Source organism: Notolepis coatsorum (genome assembly GCF_963971535.1).
Source record: "Notolepis coatsorum genome assembly, chromosome: 18".
Classification (NCBI taxonomy): Eukaryota; Metazoa; Chordata; class Actinopteri; order Aulopiformes; family Paralepididae; genus Notolepis; species Notolepis coatsorum.
This window is the reverse complement of record NC_140182.1, coordinates 617,147-626,918: the sequence shown is the minus strand read 5'-3', so window position 1 is coordinate 626,918 and position 9,772 is coordinate 617,147. Positions and strand designations below refer to the sequence as shown.

Here is a 9,772-nt window from a genome sequence, read left to right as displayed (position 1 = left end):
GGGAGCAGAGATGAGGGAGCAGAGATGAGGAGCAGAGATGAGGGAGCAGAGATGAGGGAGCAGAGATGAGGGAGCAGAGATGAGGAGCAGAGATGATGAGGGAGCAGAGATGAGGGAGCAGAGATGAGGGAGCAGAGATGAGGGAGCAGAGATGATGAGGGAGCAGAGATGAGGGAGCAGAGATGATGAGGGAGCAGAGATGAGGGAGCAGAGATGAGGGAGCAGAGATGAGGGAGCAGAGATGAGGGAGCAGAGATGAGGGAGGAGAGATGAGGGAGCAGAGATGAGGGAGCAGAGATGAGGGAGCAGATGAGGGAGCAGAGATGAGGGAGCAGAGATGAGGGAGCAGAGATGAGGGAGCAGAGATGAGGGAGCAGAGATGAGGAGCAGAGATGAGGGAGCAGAGATGAGGGAGGAGCAGATGAGGAGGAAGAGAGGAGCAGAGATGAGGGAGCAGAGATGAGGGAGCAGAGATGAGGGAGCAGAGATGAGGGAGCAGAGATGAGGGAGCAGAGATGAGGGAGCAGAGATGAGGGAGCAGAGATGAGGGAGGAGCAGAGATGAGGGAGCAGAGATGAGGGAGCAGAGATGAGGGAGCAGAGATGAGGGAGCAGAGATGAGGGAGCAGAGATGAGGAGGAGCAGAGATGAGGGAGCAGAGATGAGGGAGCAGAGATGAGGGAGCAGAGATGAGGGAGCAGAGATGAGGGAGCAGAGATGAGGGAGCAGAGATGAGGAGAGCAGAGATGAGGGAGCAGAGATGAGGGAGCAGAGATGAGGGAGGCAGAGATGAGGGAGCAGAGATGAGGGAGCAGAGATGAGGGAGCAGAGATGAGGGAGCAGAGATGAGGGAGCAGAGATGAGGGAGCAGAGATGAGGGAGCAGAGAGGGAGCAGAGATGAGGGAGCAGAGATGAGGGAGCAGAGATGAGGGAGCAGAGATGAGGGAGGCAGAGATGAGGGAGCAGAGATGAGGGAGCAGAGATGAGGGAGAGCAGAGATGAGGGAGCAGAGATGAGGGAGCAGAGATGAGAAGAGCAGAGATGAGGGAGCAGAGATGAGGGAGCAGAGATGAGGGAGCAGAGATGATGAGGGAGCAGAGATGAGGGAGCAGAGATGAGGGAGCAGAGATGAGGGAGCAGAGATGAGGGAGCAGAGATGAGGGAGCAGAGATGAGGGAGCAGAGATGAGGGGAGCAGAGATGAGGGAGCAGAGATGAGGGAGCAGAGATGAGGGAGCAGAGATGATGAGGGAGCAGAGATGAGGGAGCAGAGATGATGAGGAGCAGAGATGAGGGAGCAGAGATGAGGGAGCAGAGATGAGGGAGCAGAGATGAGGGAGCAGAGATGAGGGAGGAGAGATGAGGGAGCAGAGATGAGGGAGCAGAGATGAGGGAGGAGCAGAGATGAGGGAGCAGAGATGAGGGAGCAGAGATGAGGGAGCAGAGATGAGGGAGCAGAGATGAGGGAGGAGAGATGATGGAGCAGAGATGAGGGAGCAGAGATGAGGGAGGAGCAGAGATGAGGGAGCAGAGAGGGAGCAGAGATGAGGGAGCAGAGATGAGGGAGCAGAGATGAGGGAGCAGAGATGAGGGAGCAGAGATGAGGGAGCAGAGATGAGGGAGCAGAGATGAGGGAGCAGAGATGAGGGAGCAGAGATGAGGGAGCAGAGATGAGGGAGCAGAGATGAGGGAGCAGAGATGAGGGAGGAGAGATGAGGGAGGAGCAGAGATGAGGGAGCAGAGATGAGGGAGCAGAGATGAGGGAGCAGAGATGAGGGAGGAGAGATGAGGGAGGAGCAGAGATGAGGGAGCAGAGATGAGGGAGCAGAGATGAGGGAGCAGTGATGAGGGAGGAGCAGAGATGAGGGAGCAGAGATGAGGGAGCAGAGATGAGGGAGGAGAGATGAGGGAGGAGCAGAGATGAGGGAGCAGAGATGAGGGAGCAGAGATGAGGGAGGAGAGATGAGGGAGGAGAGATGAGGGAGCAGAGATGAGGGAGCAGAGATGAGGGAGCAGAGATGAGGGAGCAGAGATGAGGGAGGAGATATGATGAGGGAGCAGAGATGATGAGGGAGCAGAGATGAGGGAGCAGAGATGAGGGAGCAGAGATGAGGGAGCAGAGATGAGGGAGCAGAGATGAGGGAGGAGAGATGAGGGAGCAGAGATGAGGGAGCAGAGATGAGGGAGCAGAGATGAGGGAGCAGAGATGAGGGAGCAGAGATGAGGGAGCAGAGATGAGGGAGCAGAGATGATGAGGGAGCAGAGATGATGAGGGAGCAGAGATGAGGGAGCAGAGATGAGGGAGCAGAGATGAGGGAGCAGAGATGAGGGAGGAGAGATGAGGGAGGAGCAGAGATGAGGGAGCAGAGATGAGGGAGCAGAGATGAGGGAGCAGAGATGAGGGAGCAGAGATGAGGGAGCAGAGATGAGGGAGCAGAGATGATGAGGGAGGAGAGATGAGGGAGCAGAGATGAGGGAGCAGAGATGATGAGGGAGGAGAGATGAGGGAGCAGAGATGAGGGAGGAGAGATGAGGGAGCAGAGATGAGGGAGCAGAGATGAGGGAGCAGAGATGAGGGAGCAGAGATGAGGGAGCAGAGAAGAGATGAGGGAGCAGAGATGAGGGAGCAGAGATGAGGGAGCAGAGATGAGGGAGCAGAGATGAGGGAGCAGAGATGAGGGAGCAGAGATGACTGAATGTAATGGTGAACGAGACAGTTACGACCTCTGACCTGCAGCTGTTTGGTGAACTCCACGTGGTTGTCGTACACCAGGACGTTGGCCGTGAGGTTCCTGCGGTCCTGGGACAGCGTGGACGATCCCTCCATGGCGTCCGGCTCCACAGACACACTCAGCAGAGGGTGGGCACACCTGGTCCCGTCCCACACCTGCAGACAGAACAGAGACACTCAGCAGAGGGTGGGCACACCTGGTCCCGTCCCACACCTGCAGACAGAACAGACACACTCAGCAGAGGGTGGGCACACCTGGTCCCGTCCCACACCTGCAGACAGAACAGAGACACTCAGCAGAGGGTGGGCACACCTGGTCCCGTCCCACACCTGCAGACAGAAGGGCAGACACACTCAGCAGAGGGTGGGCACACCTGGTCCCGTCCCACACCTGCAGACAGAACAGAGACACTCAGCAGAGGGTGGGCACACCTGGTCCCGTCCCACACCTGCAGACAGAAGGGCAGACACTCAGCAGAGGGTGGGCACACCTGGTCCCGTCCCACACCTGCAGACAGAACAGACACACTCAGCAGAGGGTGGGCACACCTGGTCCCGTCCCACACCTGCAGACAGAACAGAGACACTCAGCAGAGGGTGGGCACACCTGGTCCCGTCCCACACCTGCAGACAGAACAGACACACTCAGCAGAGGGTGGGCACACCTGGTCCCGTCCCACACCTGCAGACAGAACAGACACTCAGCAGATAATAATACCTTGAGCAGGGTGCAGGTACACAGTACAGTACAGGTGTAATACCTTGAGCAGGGTGCAGGTACACAGTACAGTACAGGTGTAATACCTTGAGCAGGGTGCAGGTACACAGTACAGTACAGGTGTAATACCTTGAGCAGGGTACAGGTACACAGTACAGTACAGGTGTAATACCTTGAGCAGGGTACAGGTACACAGTACAGTACAGGTGTAATACCTTGAGCAGGGTGCAGGTACACAGTACAGTACAGGTGTAATACCTTGAGCAGGGTGCAGGTACACAGTACAGTACAGGTGTAATACCTTGAGCAGGGTACAGGTACACAGTACAGTACAGGTGTAATACCTTGAGCAGGGTACAGGTACACAGTACAGTACAGGTGTAATACCTTGAGCAGGGTACAGGTACACAGTACAGGTGTAATACCTTGAGCAGGGTACAGGTACACAGTACAGTACAGGTGTAATACCTTGAGCAGGGTACAGGTACACAGTACAGTACAGGTGTAATACCTTGAGCAGGGTACAGGTACACAGTACAGTACAGGTGTAATACCTTGAGCAGGGTGCAGGTACACAGTACAGTACAGGTGTAATACCTTGAGCAGGGTGCAGGTACACAGTACAGTACAGGTGTAATACCTTGAGCAGGGTACAGGTACACAGTACAGGTGTAATACCTTGAGCAGGGTACAGGTACACAGTACAGTACAGGTGTAATACCTTGAGCAGGGTACAGGTACACAGTACAGTACAGGTGTAATACCTTGAGCAGGGTACAGGTACACAGTACAGTACAGGTGTAATACCTTGAGCAGGGTACAGGTACACAGTACAGTACAGGTGTAATACCTTGAGCAGGGTACAGGTACACAGTACAGTACAGGTGTAATACCTTGAGCAGGGTACAGGTACACAGTACAGTACAGGTGTAATACCTTGAGCAGGGTACAGGTACACAGTACAGGTACACAGTACAGGTGTAATACCTTGAGCAGGGTACAGGTACACAGTACAGGTGTAATACCTTGAGCAGGGTACAGGTACACAGTACAGTACAGGTGTAATACCTTGAGCAGGGTGCAGGTGGCGTCGATGGGGGCCTTGGCCAGCAGCTGACAGGTCAGGTCGAAGTAGGCTGCGGGCTGAACGTGGGCCAGAGGCAGCAGGCTGGGCGTGGCGGGCAGCAGGTCCTGGGTGGCGGCCCAGCAGCGGAGCTCCTCCACAGCCCTCTGGTCCTCCAGCCCGTAGTGGAAGGTCTTACTGGCGGCGCGGGGGAGGACCTCGGCACCAGGGGTCCCGTCGAAGGTCACCACGGAGAAACCATGACTGGTGATCAGGCTGATGGAGCCGTTATACAGCTGGGCCTGAGAGGGGGGGGGGGGGGGAGAGAGAGAGAGAGGGGGGGGGAGAGAGAGAGAGGGGGGGGGGAGAGAGAGAGGGGGGGGAGGGAGAGAGGGGGGGGGGGGGAGAGAGGGGGGGAGAGAGAGAGAGAGAGGGGGGGGGAGAGGGGGGGGGGGAGAGAGAGAGGGGGGGGGAGGGAGAGAGGGGGGGGGGGAGAGAGGGGGGGGAGAGAGAGAGAGGGGGGGAGAGAGAGAGAGGGGGGGGAGAGAGAGAGGGGGGGAGAGAGAACAGAGAGGGGGGGAGAGAGAAAGGTGTTATAGAATATAAAGTGCATTACCCACAATAGTACAATAATTCAAGTGACAATAACTTCAAATCAAATCATAATAAAGTACATTTCCTTGTTGTGTGGAACAACATAGTAATATCTCCTTAGCAGCTGCAGCTCCAACGTTCAAAATAGAACAATTTAGCATCCGTTTGGGTAAAAGAGACAAATATTCAGTTGCGGTGACAATTTAAATGTGAATGTTTTCCGTCAGCGTTTCCCAGTTTAACTACCTTCACCCTGTGATGTCTCCCAGTTTAACTACCTTCACCCTGTGATGTCTCCCAGTTTAACTACCTTCACCCTGTGATGTCTCCCAGTTTAACTACCTTCACCCTGTGATGTCTCCCAGTTTAACTACCTTCACCCTGTGATGTCTCCAGTTTAACTACCTTCACCCTGTGATGTCTCCCAGTTTAACTACCTTCACCCTGTGATGTCTCCCAGTTTAACTACCTTCACCCTGTGATGTCTCCCAGTTTAACTACCTTGATGTCTCCCAGTTTAACTACCTTCACCCTGTGATGTCTCCAGTTTAACTACCTTCACCCTGTGATGTCTCCCAGTTTAACTACCTTCACCCTGTGATGTCTCCCAGTTTAACTACCTTCACCCTGTGATGTCTCCCAGTTTAACTACCTTCACCCTGTGATGTCTCCCAGTTTAACTACCTTCACCTGTGATGTCTCCCAGTTTAACTACCTTCACCCTGTGATGTCTCCCAGTTTAACTACCTTCACCCTGTGATGTCTCCAGTTTAACTACCTTCACCCTGTGATGTCTCCCAGTTTAACTACCTTCACCCTGTGATGTCTCCCAGTTTAACTACCTTCACCCTGTGATGTCTCCCAGTTTAACTACCTTCACCCTGTGATGTCTCCCAGTTTAACTACCTTCACCCTGTGATGTCTCCCAGTTTAACTACCTTCACCCTGTGATGTCTCCAGTTTAACTACCTTCACCCTGTGATGTCTCCAGTTTAACTACCTTCACCCTGTGATGTCTCCCAGTTTAACTACCTTCACCCTGTGATGTCTCCCAGTTTAACTACCTTCACCCTGTGATGTCTCCAGTTTAACTACCTTCACCCTGTGATGTCTCCCAGTTTAACTACCTTCACCCTGTGATGTCTCCCAGTTTAACTACCTTCACCCTGTGATGTCTCCAGTTTAACTACCTTCACCCTGTGATGTCTCCCAGTTTAACTACCTTCACCCTGTGATGTCTCCCAGTTTAACTACCTTCACCCTGTGATGTCTCCCAGTTTAACTACCTTCACCCTGCGATGTCTCCCAGTTTAACTACCTTCACCCTGTGATGTCTCCCAGTTTAACTACCTTCACCCTGTGATGTCTCCAAGTTTAACTACCTTCACCCTGTGATGTCTCCAGTTTAACTACCTTCACCCTGTGATGTCTCCCAGTTTAACTACCTTCACCCTGTGGAGCCGGATGATGTCTCCCAGTTTGAAGATCTTGGGATGCCGGTCCAGGTCGTCGCAGAAGATGTTGCAACGCACCTTCTCGCCTGACTGGTCGGTGAGCTTCAGTGTGGAGCAGTAGTCTGAGAGCAAGAGAGAGAACATCAGAAACACTCGTCTCGTGTGAAGGAACAAACAGGATCTAAACTAATGACACAGGATGTTAACAGAATGTTAAACGGCACGAGGACAAACATCATTACAATAAGACAATACAGTACATCTCATTTACACAAACTTTAAGCCATCGCTGGAGATTATACCATCTACGTGGGGGCCGGCATTGACTGCAGAACAGTCTAATGACACAGGATGTTAACAGATCAGTGCAGTGGAACACTAAACTAGTGACACAGGATGTTAACAGATCAGTGGAACACTAAACTAATGACACAGGATGTTAACAGATCAGTGGAACACTAAACTAGTGACACAGGATGTTAACAGATCAGAGGAACACTAAACTAGTGACACAGGATGTTAACAGATCAGTGGAACACTAAACTAGTGACACAGGATGTTAACAGATCAGTGGAACACTAAACTAGTGACACAGGATGTTAACAGATCAGAGGAACACTAAACTAGTGACACAGGATGTTAACAGATCAGTGGAACACTAAACTAGTGACACAGGATGTTAACAGATCAGAGGAACACTAAACTAGTGACACAGGATGTTAACAGATCAGAGGAACACTAAACTAATGACACAGGATGTTAACAGATCAGAGGAACACTAAACTAGTGACACAGGATGTTAACAGATCAGAGGAACACTAAACTAGTGACACAGGATGTTAACAGATCAGAGGAACACTAAACTAGTGACACAGGATGTTAACAGATCAGAGGAACACTAAACTAGTGACACAGGATGTTAACAGATCAGAGGAACACTAAACTAGTGACACAGGATGTTAACAGATCAGAGGAACACTAAACTAGTGACACAGGATGTTAACAGATCGGTGGAACACTAAACTAATGACACAGGATGTTAACAGATCAGTGGAACACTAAACTAGTGACACAGGATGTTAACAGATCAGTGGAACACTAAACTAGTGACACAGGATGTTAACAGATCAGTGGAACACTAAACTAGTGACACAGGATGTTAACAGATCAGTGGAACACTAAACTAGTGACACAGGATGTTAACAGATCAGAGGAACACTAAACTAGTGACACAGGATGTTAACAGATCAGAGAACACTAAACTAATGACACAGGATGTTAACAGATCAGAGGAACACTAAACTAGTGACACAGGATGTTAACAGATCAGTGGAACACTAAACTAGTGACACAGGATGTTAACAGATCAGAGGAACACTAAACTAGTGACACAGGATGTTAACAGATCAGAGGAACACTAAACTAGTGACACAGGATGTTAACAGATCAGTGGAACACTAAACTAGTGACACAGGATGTTAACAGATCAGAGGAACACTAAACTAGTGACACAGGATGTTAACAGATCAGTGGAACACTAAACTAATGACACAGGATGTTAACAGATCAGAGGAACACTAAACTAGTGACACAGGATGTTAACAGATCAGAGGAACACTAAACTAGTGACACAGGATGTTAACAGATCAGTGGAACACTAAACTAGTGACACAGGATGTTAACAGATCAGAGGAACACTAAACTAGTGACACAGGATGTTAACAGATCAGTGGAACACTAAACTAGTGACACAGGATGTTAACAGATCAGAGGAACACTAAACTAGTGACACAGGATGTTAACAGATCAGTGGAACACTAAACTAGTGACACAGGATGTTAACAGATCAGTGCAGTGGAACACTAAACTAGTGACACAGGATGTTAACAGATCAGAGGAACACTAAACTAGTGACACAGGATGTTAACAGATCAGTGGAACACTAAACTAGTGACACAGGATGTTAACAGATCAGTGGAACACTAAACTAATGACACAGGATGTTAACAGATCAGTGGAACACTAAACTAGTGACACAGGATGTTAACAGATCAGAGGAACACTAAACTAGTGACACAGGATGTTAACAGATCAGTGGAACACTAAACTAGTGACACAGGATGTTAACAGATCAGTGGAACACTAAACTAGTGACACAGGATGTTAACAGATCAGAGGAACACTAAACTAGTGACACAGGATGTTAACAGATCAGTGGAACACTAAACTAATGACACAGGATGTTAACAGATCAGAGGAACACTAAACTAGTGACACAGGATGTTAACAGATCAGTGGAACACTAAACTAGTGACACAGGATGTTAACAGATCAGAGGAACACTAAACTAGTGACACAGGATGTTAACAGATCAGTGGAACACTAAACTAATGACACAGGATGTTAACAGATCAGAGGAACACTAAACTAATGACACAGGATGTTAACAGATCAGTGGAACACTAAACTAGTGACACAGGATGTTAACAGATCAGTGGAACACTAAACTAGTGACACAGGATGTTAACAGATCAGTGGAACACTAAACTAGTGACACAGGATGTTAACAGATCAGTGGAACACTAAACTAGTGACACAGGATGTTAACAGATCAGTGGAACACTAAACTAATGACACAGGATGTTAACAGATCAGAGGAACACTAAACTAGTGACACAGGATGTTAACAGATCAGTGGAACACTAAACTAGTGACACAGGATGTTAACAGATCAGTGGAACACTAAACTAGTGACACAGGATGTTAACAGATCAGTGGAACACTAAACTAGTGACACAGGATGTTAACAGATCAGTGGAACACTAAACTAGTGACACAGGATGTTAACAGATCAGTGGAACACTAAACTAGTGACACAGGATGTTAACAGATCAGTGGAACACTAAACTAGTGACACAGGATGTTAACAGATCAGTGGAACACTAAACTAATGACACAGGATGTTAACAGATCAGTGGAACACTAAACTAGTGACACAGGATGTTAACAGATCAGTGGAACACTAAACTAGTGACACAGGATGTTAACAGATCAGTGGAACACTAAACTAGTGACACAGGATGTTAACAGATCAGAGGAACACTAAACTAGTGACACAGGATGTTAACAGATCAGAGGAACACTAAACTAGTGACACAGGATGTTAACAGATCAGAGGAACACTAAACTAATGACACAGGATGTTAACAGATC

The 9,772-nt window shown here is 49.6% G+C and overlaps 1 protein-coding gene across 1 annotated transcript in view; it reads right to left on the bottom strand.

Moving 5' to 3' along the window:
* The window catches only part of pot1 (protection of telomeres 1 homolog), a gene marked incomplete at its 3' end in the record, with an annotated part of 139,493 nt that overhangs the window by 58,920 nt on the left and 70,801 nt on the right, over positions 1-9,772 (bottom strand). The window contains exons 9-11 of the mRNA XM_084334464.1: positions 6,551-6,681; positions 4,517-4,813; positions 2,731-2,886 (exon numbers count right to left, since the gene is read on the bottom strand). Coding sequence (XP_084190590.1) covers positions 2,731-2,886; positions 4,517-4,813; positions 6,551-6,681 — 584 coding nt within the window. The remainder of the gene's footprint in view (positions 1-2,730; positions 2,887-4,516; positions 4,814-6,550; positions 6,682-9,772) is intronic.